General features: G+C 36.5%; 1 protein-coding gene across 7 annotated transcripts in view; it reads right to left on the bottom strand.

The window, feature by feature from the left end:
• HMBOX1 (homeobox containing 1) overlaps positions 1–15932 on the bottom strand; it is a 149445-nt gene that overhangs the window by 26010 nt on the left and 107503 nt on the right. For all 7 annotated transcript variants that reach the window (XM_016213850.2, XM_016213849.2, XM_016213848.2 and 4 more), the window contains one exon: positions 11983–12136. In XM_016213850.2, the coding sequence (XP_016069336.1) occupies positions 11983–12136 (154 nt within the window). The remainder of the gene's footprint in view (positions 1–11982; positions 12137–15932) is intronic.

Consider the following 15932-nt stretch of genomic DNA (forward strand, 5'->3'; position numbering starts at 1 on the left):
CATTTAAACCAAACTCTGCTTCCAGAAGCTCTTGTGAATTTACCAAAGATGTGGCAGCATTGTTGAGAAACCTATGATAGCCCCAAAACCACAGCTACATCTCACCTAGGGGCATTTTCCTCCTGAGAAAGGAAATCTAATTGCTCTGGAGACAGCCATAACGCTGGCCGACCTTTCTTCCCTGGGCAGAGGAAAATTAAACAAACCCTGGGGCTTTTCTCTCAAAACATATCAATACATAGTTAAAATCTGTGTATATAGTACAGTTAACCTATGGTGGAAAAGTTAATGGCACTCCTCAGACACTAGCACCAAAAAAAAGGCTTCCAAATTCTAATCTGGATGGAAAGATGCCTTTCTTCACACATTTAAAAAAGAAAAATCCATACATGAGAGAATTATGGACACAATGTCTGAAATGTGGCCTCACAAAATTTTCACTTCCCAAGGTTCTTCATTGCAAAGATTCTATGTTTAAATACTTGATTTACTCACAGCATGATAACTGCCACTACAGACCCTTGCTATTTGACCAACAGGTTTCAAGGATAACAATGAATTCAGGAGCTGAATTTTAAAGCACATTTTAGAAAACAACACAGGCTTATTATCACTTGTCCAGTAACATGCAACCCTAAATGAAGCCCGGCCATAGGAGGGATTGTTGTGAGTTTTATTACTACATAGACAATTGTAGAGCAAGTTTCCTTATAATATGTATTACCTTTTTAGTCATCAGTGTTTCTATGAAGACCATGAAAAGAAGACGGCAGATAATTTTCTGGAGTTGTCGGGCAAAGCCTGGCGGGGGTGTGTGTGTGTGTGTGTGCGCTGAGCAGAGGTGGGCAAAGGGGGAGGGAATATGGGAACATCTATAATAGTGTCAACAGTTTAAAAAAAACAACTGAGAAACATTTCTTTTGAAACGTGTCTCAAACGTGCATGCCACTGAATTCATTAAATGTTCGTTCGACCTTCCATTTTGTTTTAATGAGGAGGAAAAATAAGGAAGAAAAAGAACATGCACAAGAGGGCAGTGTTTGGTTTTGCTGGTCCATGGACTCCCTGTTTCCCACTGAAACCACCAAATGTGAGTGACAATCATGTGAGGCTCATCCCAAGGAGACAGCGGCAGCTTGGAGACTGAATGGCACCTACTGGGTCGCACTCTGTCAAGGCGCTGAAGCTGTCTCTGCCTTGCTTCACTCTGGCTGGGGAGCAGCTCTTCCCAACTCTGTTTTGTCAGCCTTTGCTGGTAGCAACTAGGTTTACAAGAGATGATCTAGAATTGTTAAGTTTCTTATACTTAGTGTTCAAGTTGTCCTGAGGCAGGGAGCCTATTTTTAAATATAAAGTGCTAAATTATAAACTGGCCACTTACTGATCTGACACTACTGACCAAAAATTTACTATAATGTGAAGATCAACAGGACAGGTTTGATAAAAATCAATCTATTGTCTCCCGTATGGTTTTTCCTATGATCAATACTATACTCTGAAAAATGACTCCCTCTTGGCTAAAAGAGTATATATTCTGTATCTAAAATGAGAACTCGTCCTCCCAGAGGGAAGTCTCAACAAACAGTAAACCAACCACACTCAACAGCATAGGTTCTGTGAAAACCAGAGGTGCACTGGTTGGGGAGTATCCTGATACCTCCCTGAGAAGGGAACACACAATGCCTTGCACTTAGGAATACTTACTACTTTCTCTTAAAGCTGCCTTTTACTTCCTGTGTCTTGGGCTTGCTGCTATATATAGTGGGAGTCGATCAAACTACCCAGGATATGGATAAATGACCCTTTAATTGCTTTTAAAAAGCCAAAATTCTGATAACACTTGACAAACAACATGACACTTGCATAATATTGTCAAAGTTGAAAGGTTATCTTACTACTATATGCAAGTTAAATAAATTTCTTCACAGTGATACTACAGAGCAAATCTGGGGTATAGTCATGTTATAAGGACAGTATTTTGATGTCAAACTAAGGCTTCTATTCCCCCAAAGATGAGAATTATAGGATAGTCTTAAAATAGTTAGAGCTATAGGTGAGTTTGGCCTTTTAGTTGGGTAACATGTCAAAGTTGAAACAAAAAACCCCCCAGAATATTTGGATGAGGCACTATTATGATAGGGATTTCTATGTACATAAGTTTTCAAAATATAAAGGCCAAAGTATAATCTAAAGTATAGATTCTTTAACTGAAATTACACAGTCTGTTCAGGCTTTCTCAACCAAAAGGCAACTATACCTACAAGTTTACATTCTACTAACTCGAGATCTTCAAATATCAAGCACATACGCAGACCTTGGTCATGCTCTGAGTATTTAGTCATCGATAATGGTCTCCTATTGCATACTACAAGGACCAGAACCACATCTGTCCTGTTAATTACTGTATCCCGCAGTGTCTAGCACAATGAGTGGTACAGAGTAGAAACTCAATTAAGATTTGTTGAGTTTAAAAAAGAAAAGGTCTCTAGTTTTCTGTGAAGGTTTTCTAGTTAGGTCTGTAAGTTGGTCTGTCAGTATTCGTGTTTATAATATGATGCTTATAATTCTGCTTCTGGGGTACATCATATCTTCACTGGTGACTCCTTATATACACCAATATTTACCAAACTGTACTTCATTTCTTTGGAAGCTCTGGCCACAGAACAGCATGAGGAACATAGGGTCTTTAGTACTGTTTAATTGGCTCAGGAACTACAGAAATAAGGGGGTCTGTTGTTTGTACAAAATGAAACTGCTGGCAGATCTTCTCTAAGAGGATGGGGAGAATTTTTAATCTGCCTCAAAAACATTGTGATAATTTCTCTTTCGGCTATTTCTGTTTGACCAAAAAGGAACCAGAAGTATAATCTGCCAGTTTAAAAATGCATTTAAAGACAGTTCGTCTTCTTACTGGCTATGAGAAATGGATTGGGATAACTTTACCTGTCGATAAGTGGGGAAGTTTTGTTGTTTTTCCCCTCAAATAGTCTAATGGATTGAGATGAGGTCATGTTCAGGCTCCTGGTGTCTTATATGAATGCTAAGAATTTGTCCTATTTGCAGAGGTACAGGAGAGAGTTCATTGTGTTCTACCCGAGTCGTTCCACAAGGAGTACAAGAGGACAAACCCTTAAAACTCAACTGCCAGCATCCATTAATTCCAAACTTATAGTGTCTTCTTGTGGCATGTTCTATCTTGAAACAGCAATGACATCAGAAGAAAGGGAAAGGAAGACCAGCCTGCCAGGGGCTGCAGTGATAGCAAAACAATATAAGGGAGGGAAGAGTGCATCTATTTTAGGTCACCATTCCTTACAGACCAGGACAAACATCAGATTTTATAGGACTCAACTCTATTCCTACAAAGTGTTTTTTTTTGTTTGTGTGGTGTTTTTTTGGGGGGAGGGAGGATGATGACAAAATGATCAGGCCAAGGAAAAATACTGAGGCACTTGAAAGTCACTTTTCTGCTGTTTTTGAGTCATTTTTACTGGATCACTTTAAATCATCAAATTGTTTATCACTGAATTGAAGGTCTTACAACTTCAACAAAATTAGAAAATACTGTATCACTCTACCACCCACCCTAAGTCTAATATGTCTGGTAGGGAAGACAGGGTATAGCATTTTTAATTTTGCTAACACTGTGGTCTTCTTAAATATTCAATTTACTAAAGTTCAAGCAATACTCACTGATGTCAGACTTTATGTCCAGTACAATGCTAGCCTATGGGCCACCTGAGTATGACCAAACTCCAGCCTGCAGAAGCACATAAACTATACCACTGAGGTATAAGGTAAATTTACTTAACAGATGGTAAAACAGTCCACTCTGGTGAAGGTATGACTCAATTTTTCTTCCTAACAATGCACTGCTACAATAATAGAAGCCAGTAGAAAAACTGGATTTGACTATAACCCACCTTTATAATATAAGAAAGCAAGAAAAATGGATCAAAAGATTTAAAAAAAAATTGAAAACAGTTGAAATTTAAACATATTTCCCTGAACACATAGAAAAGGGAATATTATTTAGGCTCTTGTCTTCAAAAGGAAAGGCTGAGATTTTTCAAAACAGTTCCAATTTTTAATTCCCAGGGCTTTCACAAAGTCCATCCCCAAAATAATGACTCCCTATCATAAAAGTTATTATCAATGAGTTATATGTAGAAGGAAAGTGGCACAAACATGGATGTAAATACAAATGTTTTAAGAAAGGGACAATGTTGCAACTGTGGCAATACAGGGTTTTCTACAATCTGGGTAACCTACTTCCCCAGCCTCATTTCCTGCCTGACTGACCATACACTGGTTACCCAATTTTCATGCCTCTGTGCCTTTGCATACACTGCTTCCACTGCCAATAATGCTTTCCTTCCTCTTCCCAACTCATCAAAATCATCCCTGCTCCTCAGGGCCCAGTTCCAATGTCACCTCAGTGTTGCCTTTCCTCTCACCACTCTCCTCTGTGTCCCACTGCACTTGGGATCTATGAGGGGTTTTTAACCGGAGTCCTCAGACAGACTGAGACCTCATGGAGTAAACCTGATCTTTAAATATGCTTCAGCACTGGGGATGAATGACTTTCTTTTGAGTGAAAAAATGCTAAGTACACTTTCATTGGCTGAGGCTTAGGAATCCAAAAAATAACTCTTCAGAAAACTCCATTTGAAGAAATCACAGCATTCTTTTTGAAAGTTCTTATTTCATCTTTTTGTACTGACTGTTTAGTAGTAGGAGGAATATATTTATTAAACACCACAATTTGAGTCATATATCATGCTTACTTTGCATGTCGTTTAATATTAAGTCATAGTACATCTTTTATAGCAAGTAATTTGCCTGAGGATACATAGCTCGTAGGACAGTTGAGACTGAAACCCCAGACTTTCTAACTCAAAAATCTATGTTCTTAACAACTATATTATCAGAAAGAAACAAAAAGACAAAAAGTAACATAAAAATGTACTAACCAACAAATCATTTATTCTAAAATTATTACCTCTCCCAATCTTTATCTTTGTATGCTTATAACTTTTTACATTATTATAATAATCCATCTTTTCTTCTTTCACTTAACACTTTCTCATTCACGGTTCTTCAAATTAGGTTACACCTGTCATTTTACCAAGACATCCCACTTAATAGACTCACCATCACTGACTTAGCCTCTTGCTAAAAAGTAGCATAGGCAAATGTAAAGAAACTGGGAAAAAATTCACTGAATTTCCTATCCAAACAAAATTACTATCCTGGTCAGATGGTTTCTTTGATCCTACATGTGAAAAAAAGATTTTTTTTTTTTCAACTAGTCTATTCAATTCAGCAGCAACAAAGAAGAAAATGAGATGTAAGTTTCTTTGCGATTGTAAAGTACTGAAGAAAGTTTTATGTTTAGAAATAAAATGAAAAATAAGCAAATTTCTTTTAAGCAGTGAGAATGTTTTTAGTTTTCTTATTTTATAAGGAATAATGAAGTAATTCTCACTACCTAGGACTGATAAAAGGTAGGTGAACAATGATTTCTTTGCATTTCCAGGTATTTCAATACTTAAGGTATTTCATTACTATAATATGTATATTAACATAGAAACTGCAGGATCAGAATACAAGCAGATTGCCAAAGAAGGTCCTGAGACAGATGACATGGATAAACATAGAGCCCGAGATAACTGGTCTTCTGGTAGAATTTAGTTATTGTGGAGCTCATTTTGTTCTTTGAATTTAGTCTATTCGTGTTGTTATGCTAAGCACTAATTGTTCCCCAAAGATTTAATTCTAGGGTGGAAAGTATTTTTCCTATCAAAAGTCTAACGGGGAACAAAGGCTCCACACAAACAAGAACCAGGATTCTTTAGAATCATGGCACAATACAATGTTGAGAACTTGAAGGACCCTTGGAAATTATATGACGTTTAGTAATTCTAACAAACAGTTATACTAATTTGCTTTTTTAAATAAAATGGGAGCATATTTTATTCATAGTATAAGAAATACTAAGAAGTACACTTCAGTTTACATTATGATCAACTAATAAGCAACTGAGAAGAACAGGGGTGGTGGGGTAGGTGTATGCTTAAAGGAAAGTGTGAGCAGGAAGGAGAAAGAGATGGATATTAGTTTGTTTGGCAAATTAAAGAACATTAACTGAGGAAGATATAGGAGAGAAAAAGACTAAGGGGGTTTGAAAGGAGTAAGAGACACATAAAGAAACACAGGAAAGAAGGAATTCAGTGAAATACAATAAGGACTTCTGTCTTCTTCATCTTTGAATCCCAATTCTCAGCATATAGCTTAACACACAGCACACAGTCAATAAACGTTTAATGATAAAAATTCAAGAAGATAAAAAGGGCTGAGAAGTTCAACAAATACACTCTAAAAAAATAATATTCTGTGGTTCACATGGCTATAGATTAAAAATAAGCAACTCAATCTTACTTCTTCTGTGAGGTTAGTCAAGTTAATTAACCTCCTGGGTATAGGTTCTTGGTCTTAAAAACAAACAGTTTGAACTAGATGATGTTTAAGGTCTCTCTTATTCTCTGCAGAAGTGGTGACCAAATATAGGTAAATGAAATCAAAAGGAGATTCTTAGCTTAAATGCTTCAACTTCAATCTGTTGTCAGCAGATGCAATTTATGTCTTTTTGCACAAGGAAGGCAAATCAAGCCCTTTTATTGTTCACATGATACAAGTTGTCATTCAAAGAAACATCTGGATAGGTCTCAATCTCTCAGAATAATAATGTAAGGAAAGCATTTATAAGCATTTCTGCTCAAAGGCATAATCTTACTGAAATGGGCAGGGTCTCTCTCTTCATGGAGTTCTGCTTAGCATGAATGACACCAAATAATATTGGGACACTATACAGAACAACACTCAAGAATGCTGCTAGGAAGATAAAGGTGATCATTTCTCCATTTGACAAACTAACAGGGTTCTCTTCAAAAGACAGTGGGTTTTTTTTTTTAAAGGGGGGGGGAATCTTACTAGGAAAACAAACAGTTATTTCTCTACTTTTATGGTAATTAAGAAAGTAAATATTATTTTATCAAACTAATAAAGCAAAACAAGGAGGACAAAATATTAAAAGAAAACGTGGTTTCACGAAATGGGAGCTAAAGTGAAGAGATTTCTTGTGTAAAAAATTTTTTAATTGCACAGTGGTAATTAAAGGTAATAAAAGGCCCTGGCCAGGTGGCTCAGTTGGTTGGAGCGTTGTCCCTTGCACCAAAGGATTCGATTCCTGGTTGGGCTGCGTGCAGGAGGCAACAGATCGATGTTTTTCTTTCTCTCCCTCTCTTTTCCTCTTTCTCTAAAATAAAGAGGGGGGAAAATTTTTTTAAAGGTAAAAGAATTATAGGAAGGAGCGCTATGAAAATAGGGCAGGTTAATATCACTCAGAGATTACTACAGAAGAACACAAAAGAAACAGATCCTCCAGAGCCACTTCAAGCTTGAACCTATGTGACTCTTTTTGTCTTTATTTTATTTCCACAAAAGTGTACACCATATATCACCACATCATCATAATTCAGCACATTTCAGAGACAGAAGACTAGGAAAAGAAATGTTCGCTGCAGGTCAGGGTTTTGATGACTGGCAAAACACTAGCAAGCTTGCATTGCAGTTGTCTGAACCACACCCAGTCTGCAGTTAAATATAGAATTTAGTTTCTGGAACTATTGGTTTTCTTAACCTTCACAGTCCAAGTATTCACTGAAAAAAAAAAATTAAAAGTAAAAAGGAGAAAGGAAAGAAACTGAAACCAAAATCCAAGTACTAATAAACTGTCCTGGGAAGAATTCCAAAATGCAGAAAATACCAAGAGAATTAAATTACAGAAACCTCAAGCAACATTCTAGAAACACTCTACAAACTGATCTGTCTCTTCCATGTTGATTCTCCAGGATGTGTAACAAAATGCATTTGTGCACTAGACCCATGTCTCTAATTCAGATGAGATATTCAGACTGTATAACATGTCAGGTTAACAGCAGCGATACTAAATTTAGAGCTACGATTTAATTTTGGTTTGTTATAATATCATGGTTGTGATGCTATTTTTCTTCATGAAGAGGCACTTTTATCCTAAGAAACTATTTTTAGATGCTTAAATTTGGGGGGGGAAGAGACACTCTCACGCTGAAATTTTTAATGCTGATTCTTTGCGTGTTGGAGGAGGTAAGAGGAGAATATTTTGAGTTAATTTTTAAAGTTGTGTTGAAGATTGACAAAGGTAAAATCAACAACAAAAACTGTTTTCCTTATAATTTCATGGGGTTCCAGGCTTCAGTAATGATTTTGTTTTATATTGTTCACTGAAGATGAACATGAAAAAAATCTAAGAGCACAAATAAATTACGGATGTACTGGTCCAAAAAAACATGCAATCGTTTTAATTACAAACACACAGAGGTATTCATTTGCTTTCATTTCCCCCCACACACCCAGACACAGACTCATCATTCAGCGACTTTGATGAAAAATAAGAGCAATAAATTATCTATACACAAATCTGGCGCCAAAGAGGGGACTCTTAACCAATATCTTCTCTTGCTTCTGCCTGTCACAGCTAGGTACTCTTAGATTTATTCCTATATCTAGTTAAAGCCCTTTTTCCAAGTTGTTGCTTCTCTATCTATCTTGCTTAATTGGAGCTGAAAACCTGAATAGGGAGATGCGAAGGTTTCTTTTACCTTTCTGTCCTGATAATTACAGGAGACACACTGGTTTCCAAAACTGAAAGACTATCCAGGCCAAAATGCTGAATGGTTAAAAAGGAGCGAGCACATTTGAAGATGGACCTTGAGGATGTTATGCTAAGTGAAATAAGTCAGTCAGAAAAAGCTAAGAACCATATGATTTCACTCATATGTGGGATATAAAACTGAAACTCACAGACAACAGTATGGTGGTTACCAAGAGGGAAGGGGGGTACGGAGGTAGTGAAGGGGGTCAAATATATGGTGATGGAAGTGATTTTATTCTGGATGGTGGGCACACAATGCAACATACAGATCATGTGTCATAGAAATGTACACTTGAAACCTATATGATCTTATTAACCCCTGTCACCTAATAAATTTAATTAAAAAAGCAGCTTTGCTCCTAGGCCACAAAGTATCCAAAACTTCTGACCATACACTCTTAACGACTTTTCAGGCCTACTAGGTTCATTCCTTTACTCCTTTTACTCTAAACTGTATTCTCTCCATCCTTAGCACTTTGTCTCATACCTAGTAAGTACACTTGTAGGAATGAACAAAGGGACACAGGTTTGCTAAATAAAAATCACATCTGGATCTTACATTATTTGCACATGCAGATATTTCAGACATACGATATAGATACTTTTTTCCTCTTGCGAATATGTAAACTACTTGAAGTCAGCTTAGCTCGGTGCTAGCACACAGCAGATGCTCTATAAATAAATGACTGAATGAATAAATATCAGTCAATTATCTAAATCTATTTTACTCATTAAAATCTAGTCAGGCCCTCTTTAAACAATGACAAAAATCTTTTTAATTATGGGAAATTTCAAATCTTCAAAGTATAATAAACCCACGAGTCTCCTTGTACCTATTATCCAGCTTCAATGATCATGAGTAGACATGCCATTCTTGTTCCATCTTTCCCCCATTACAACCTTAATATGCTCTTAATCAGACAAGGTTGTGACACAAGGTTGCAACACATGTTCATCTAGTGGCATCAGGCTTGAGAGTTAACAAAGGCCAAGTCCATATATTAAAAACAATCAGCATACACCCAAATAAAAAGAACACTTTTTAGTTGGTAAGTGGAGCTCAAATGTATGGTTAACATTATCTAAAGGTCTACACATGGCTGGGCCACTTATTAGGTTTGTGGCCCTGGGAATTTATTCCACCTCATAAAGCTTTGATTGCCTCATTAGAAAAAGGAGAAACCAGGCCTGCAGTGAGAAGTAAATGCAAAGGATACAGGGTGAGAAAAAGTAGGTTTACAGCTGTGAGTATACAAAACACAGAGTTTATTCTTGTGTTATTATTTATTATTGTATTATTTTCCATATGAACAACTGTAAACCTACTTTTGTCCTACCCTGTTATGTGAAGCTCCTAATAGTGCACCAACTGTTTCTTTTTAATAAAAACAGCTATATTGATATATAATTCACACACCAAAAAATTCACCCCTTTAAAGCGTACAATTCAATAGCTTTTAGTATATTCATAGAGTTGTGTGAGCATCACCACAATCAATTTTGGAAATTTTCATCACCACAAAAAGAAACTCAATACTTCTTAGCCTCCCCCGCCCCCCAAAAATACTTCTATCCTCCAGCCCCAGGCAACCACATATCTACTTTCTGTCTCTAGATTTGGCTATTCTGGATATTTCACATAAACAGAATCATATAATATTGTCCTTTGTGACAATAAATGTTTTGGCAACTAGATATTTTAGAAGTCAAATATGAAATACACATAATGCGATGAGGTCAAAGAAGTGAAAAAGGCCAAAAAAGGGGGGATATATATATCCCCATATATATATATATGGAAGGAGAGAGGGAGAGGGGAGAGAAAATATCTACTGTAACGCCAGGCACTAAGACACATGGTAGGGAATTTTTTTTTCAGGTAGGGAATATTACTGAAGCGCTTTGGGGATGGTAAGAGGCAGGAACAAGGAGCACGTGTGTTACTTGCTAGTTAGAATTCTTCCCCAGAGCTTCACTTTCTTCCTTTAAACAGGAAGCAAGGTCATCATGAGAACAAAAATGGGGAGTATGCAGAGAGAACAGAGTGGAAATAATTGTTTTTGAAAGTGAGAAAGGATGAACCAGGAAGGTTGAGTATGATTGTCTGGCAGAACTAAAGACCCACCCACTCGAGGTTCATTGTCATGAATTTAAAATGAGATCAGTCAGCAGGGTTTTAAGTTTTCCTCCAGCCATATATAGCTGCAACAATGAAGAAAAAGTATAAGAAAAAAAGAAAAGCAGAGTGTGAAAAGGCTACCCACAGAATGGGAGAAAATATTTGCAAACCATATTATCTAATAAGGGACTTGTATTGCACCTGGATACATAAAGAAAACTTATAATTCAATATAAAAAGACAACCCAATTTTTAAAATAGTCAAAAAATCTGAACAGATATTTTTCCAAAGAAAAATATATAAATAGCCAATAAACATATGAAAAGATGCTTAACATAATTAGGGAAATGCAAGTCAATGAGAAGCTATTATGCTAAATGCAATAAGTAGAGAGAGACAAATACTATATGATTTCACTTATATGTGAAATCTATAAAACAAAATAAGCAAACAAAACAGAAACAAACTCATCCACTCAGAGAACAAACTGACGGTCGGCAGATGAGAGGGGGTTTGAGGAAATGAATTAAAAAAGTACAGGAATTAAGAAATACAAATTGAAGTTATAAAAATAATCACAGGGACGTAAAGTAAGCATAGGGAATATAGTCAATAATACTGTAATAACTGTGTGTGGTGTCAGATGGGTACGAGGCTTATGGGGGGATCATTTTGAAAGTTATATAAATGTCTCATCACTAAGTTGTTCACCTGAAACTAGTATTGTATGTCAACTGTAACTGAAAATTTTTTTAATTACAAAAAATTCTCAGTGGCCTCCTATACAATTATTCAATTATTTTGTTGAAAATAAGACAGCAAAGAGCTTTTCCAAAATATAATAAAAGACTTAAATTAAAAAACAAATTCTTCTAAAGTTTCTTAAATTACTGAGGACACTATTAAATTATATTGATAGATGTTAACTTCAGTTTTACGAATTCTCAACAGTAAGAACATCTTATTTCTATAATACAGCATTTATAACACTCCAAAGTATTTTAGAGATAGAGCCTAGATCCCAAATTACTTGTTTGAAATGAAAACTGTCCAAATCTATTCAAAGTGTCTCTCTTTGGAGGCTGCTCATAGGAAAAAGAGATGTACCTTTCCATGACAGCCAGGCATTCCTTTCTCCAGGTAAATCTACTCCCTCGTCTTAGTCGGAAGGTGCCAGATGTAGCAGAGACTGGGGGAGGCGTTTGTCTCCATTCTGGATCTTCTATTGGAATGGGGGCTGGTCTCATACTTAGCGTAGCCCCTGAAATAAACAAGATATTTTTAGCAAATATATTCTAATTTATTAAAACCAATATAATAAATATATCATGAAATCAACAATAAACTTTTGCCTCTACACTGAAACTTGCAGGCCCAATACATTTGATATTTACAATTTTTAGAAAATAAAAATTATTTTACCAAAATAAAAATCCAAAGAAACAAAAACTCTTCCTTAAAAAGTCATCATTAATTATATTAAAATGTCTTTTTTCCTCGAGTTTGTCATTTATCTTTGTTATTTTTTGAAACAAAGCTCAAAATCTATCTCTTTTGGGGAATAAGAAGTATGATATTTTGCCCAGTGACAATCAGACTATCTTCCTCTGAAAAATCTCTCTTAAAAATCCTATTTGAAAGTTATAATCTTTTTCAACAATATTTCCCATCTATGTTCAGAAACTTTCATTACCATTCAAAGGACTTTTGTTATTGAGAAAATGGAGCCCTTAAAGTATGTATGCAGGCAGGTGGTGAATTTAAAATAACCCTAATAGTTGTAAACTCTTAAAAAAAGTCACAGCATAAAAGAAAATAGGATGATAGTTGATATGCTTTTAGTGTATTAACAAAATCAGATCTCCATAGGTCTCTTATCTGTTAATGCTATATACCATTTTTTGTTACTTCTGTTACATAATTAAAACAAATGAGAAAATATTTAATTGAGATATTGTACTAATTCAGGCTAGCCTTTTCTCAAATAACCTGAACTGGTGAGGATGCATGTATTCATTCATTTACCATCTACCCAATCTTTTGGCTTGTTCTAGGCTAGAAGCAATGAATAAAACAAAAAAAGCAACATTGTCTCTGACTTCCATAGACTTCATTCAAAGAATTTAAATGTGACTTGGTATGCTGTCATAGAATACACTCCCGGCTCTCCCAGAGTTCTTTCTCTTTAAAACAATTTTTCTTCAGTTACAGTTTACATTCAATATTATTTTGTATTTCAGGTGTGCAGCATAGTAGTTAGACAATCATATATTTCACAAAGTATTCCCCTCAATATTTCCAGTACCCACCTGGCACTATACACAGTTAATTACAATATTATTGGCTATAGTTCCTATTCTCCCACTGTTTTTTCATTCTTTACACTGTGAAATTCATCTTCCCAAAGCATAATTATGATCATATCACTCTGCTGATCAAAAACCTTCAAAAAGTTCCCTCTGCCTATGGAATAAAACCTAAACTCTTCCTACGGAATAACAACCTAAACTTTTAATATAGCACTAGAAAAACAGGTTAGAACTTGTTAGAATTATGTGAAATAATAATATACATATTAATAAGTATATATCTCTTTCTCTATAACAGAAATCATACTTTATTGTACCTTGCAATTAATACCATAGGTAATATTTCTGCATTACTACACATAGATCTCTTTATAGATTCCCTCTTAAAGGACTACATAATCATATTAATTCTTTTATACAGATGCTCAATATTTTAACCCATCCTGATTTTCCTCTCCAAACCCGTTGTCCTCAGTCTTTCCCATTTGAGTAAATGGCATCACCATTCTTCAAATTGCTCAGGTCTGAAATCTCAGATTCATCTTTGACTTAGGCTCTTTTTCTCCAACATACTATATATCCAGTTTATAGGCAAATCCTGTCAATTTTATCTTCAAAATATATCCATAATCAAACCAATTTGTATTACTTTTACTTCTACCAATTTAGAACAAGGCAGCCATCTCTCTTAAGCATAACTTCCTGGGATAGGTTCCAAAGATGGCCCTTCGCAGTAAGCTCTACCTCCTGGTAATCGTACCCTTGAATCTGGGCTGGATCTGTGACACATTTTGACAGCCAAAAATGGAAACAGTTCAAGGCTAGGTCATAAGCAGCTTTCAGCTTCTAACCAGATCTCCTTGATGCTGGTTCTGGGGGAAGCCAGACTAACCTGAGACCACAATGTTGTATAGAAGTCCAAGCTAGACAAGTGGAATGAAAGATGCCCAGCCAAAACCAAGGTGCTCCTGCCAAACTCAGACAGGTGCCAGACATTTGAGAAGAAAAGCCATTTTGGGCATTGTAGCTGCAGGACACACCATGCAGACAACTATAGAACCCAGATGACAGAAAAAAAGCCCTCGGCATTACTTAGTCCCAACACAAGCTGTGTGGTAGTGAGCCTCCAAGATGGTTCCTAAGGATCCCTGCCTCCTGCTACTCACTGCCCCCCTCATACCAGAATTAGTCTGTGTGATCAATAACACATGGTATAAGTGATGGTATGTTACTCCCAATATTAAATTACAGCATACACTGTGAAGTCTGTCTTGCTTGCCCGTCTCTTGGATCAATGGCTCAGGGGAAACTAGCTGCCATGTTGTAAGGACACTCAGGGAGCCAATGGTGAGGCCCACATGGAGAGAACTTGATGTCTCTGGCCAACATGCAGTAAGGAACTGGGATCTGCCAACACTCATGTACATCACCTTGAGAGTACACCGTCCAGCCCAATGACTGCAGCCCTGGCTGACAGCTGGACCGCGACCTCAGGGGAACGCTGAGCCAGAACCACCCTTGCTAAGCCATGCCTCGACTCCTGACCCTTAGAAATTTTGAGATGATCAATTTTTATTGTTTTGGCCGCTAAGTGGTGGGGTAACTCTCCAGTTGTTTATTTCCCCATGTTCCTTAGTACATTGAGTATTAGAAGTATTACTAATTATTCACAATTATAAACTTAGCAGGCCAGAAATTTCCCTCTAATACAGATCTCACTGTTAGTAAGAATGAACACCTTTTCCTGTGAGCCTCTACCTTATGTCCTTTTCTGAGTTATTCGCCTTATTGGTGTAGAAACCTCACCAACTGCCGGTCATACAGACTACAACTGTTTTTTCCAGTTCATCATCTGTCTTTTATCTTTATTAATGGTGTGCTTTATGGTCCAAATTTTTATGCATTCAAACCTGTCAATCTGTTCATTTACGGTCAATGCATTTTATATCATTCAGAATATTTTTATAGTTTTTCATTTTTGTATAAACCCTCGGTACATGATTTCCTCAAATGGACATGTCATCATACAATAATCTAGAGATTCACAGCTTAAAACGTATGGCAAACTATGGTGTGTTGCCATAGTTTAAATGAAGTTTTACTTGAACACAGCCATACTCATTCATATACAAGTTGTCTTTTTCCCCCCCACACTACAATGGCAGAGTTGAGTAGCTGAGACAGAGACCACATAGCCAACAAAGCTTGACGTATTTACTATCTGGCTTTTCACAGGAAGTTTGCTGCTGGCCCCTGGTTAAAAAAATTCCTGGCCTACACACTATGAAACTCTAAACTGAAACTCTTTTCTGGACATTTCAAGAAAGAGGGATCCGTGCTGCCAAGATAACTTGGCAATTAGGTCTGGGCCTAATTCAAAGTTAACAAAGTTTAGGCATAAAAGGGAACTACAGAGCTGGAGGGCTTAAAAATCTTTGTTTTGGTACTTTTCTGAACACAAACAGAAATTACAGCTGGACAAGGGCACTGGAATCTAAGTAAGACTATATAAATATTGTTCTATAGCCATGATAAAAGATCTGAAACAGCCAAGCTGTTACCATGGTTGATCAAGACAGAGGTAGAAACAGACTCTAATAAAAGAAGAGAGAGATTCAGGGCTTCAGTGGGTGGAGGACAGGAAATATGCCAGTGAATTCCAAGTAGAGGGCCACAACTATATTTACAGCATGCTTTCTTAGGTAAGTAGGTGATAAATGGGTACAAATAAAACAAAGAATACAAAGG

Source organism: Miniopterus natalensis, chromosome 4 (genome assembly GCF_054644295.1).
Source record: "Miniopterus natalensis isolate mMinNat1 chromosome 4, mMinNat1.hap1, whole genome shotgun sequence".
Taxonomy (NCBI): Eukaryota; Metazoa; Chordata; class Mammalia; order Chiroptera; family Miniopteridae; genus Miniopterus; species Miniopterus natalensis.